Source organism: Pterocles gutturalis, unplaced genomic scaffold, assembly GCF_000699245.1.
Source record: "Pterocles gutturalis isolate BGI_N339 unplaced genomic scaffold, ASM69924v1 scaffold38642, whole genome shotgun sequence".
Classification (NCBI taxonomy): Eukaryota; Metazoa; Chordata; class Aves; order Pterocliformes; family Pteroclidae; genus Pterocles; species Pterocles gutturalis.
This window is the reverse complement of record NW_010111537.1, coordinates 1-322: the sequence shown is the minus strand read 5'-3', so window position 1 is coordinate 322 and position 322 is coordinate 1. Positions and strand designations below refer to the sequence as shown.

General features: G+C 58.7%; 1 protein-coding gene across 1 annotated transcript in view; it reads right to left on the bottom strand.

The window, feature by feature from the left end:
* Positions 1-148, bottom strand: part of LOC104461990 (paired box protein Pax-9-like) — a gene marked incomplete at both ends in the record, with an annotated part of 814 nt that extends 666 nt beyond the window's left edge. Inside the window, 2 exon segments of the mRNA XM_010073756.1 lie at positions 6-125; positions 127-148. Coding sequence (XP_010072058.1) covers positions 6-125; positions 127-148 — 142 coding nt within the window.
* Between the last annotated feature and the right edge of the window lie 174 nt (positions 149-322).

Below are 322 nucleotides of genomic sequence, written 5' to 3'. Positions count from 1 at the left end.
TTTTGCTGACCCAGCCGTGGGAAACGCGGAGCTGCCGGCTGATGTCACAAGGCCTGATACCCAGTTGCGCCAGTTCCACAATCCGCAGCCTGATGGCATTGGGCAGGGGTCTCCCGTTGACAAACATTCACTTCCCCGAAGGCAGGTTCTGCAAGCAAACACACAAACACACCCGTCGGACACAGAGAATGACTCAGAAGACGGCGTCTGAACTGCTTAGCATCACAGGGCAGATGTCACAGCTCGGGGACCATTGGCCACTCCACGTACACTTTGTAACACCAGGACGCCCCAGAAACTGAAGGGGGGGGGGGGGGGGGGG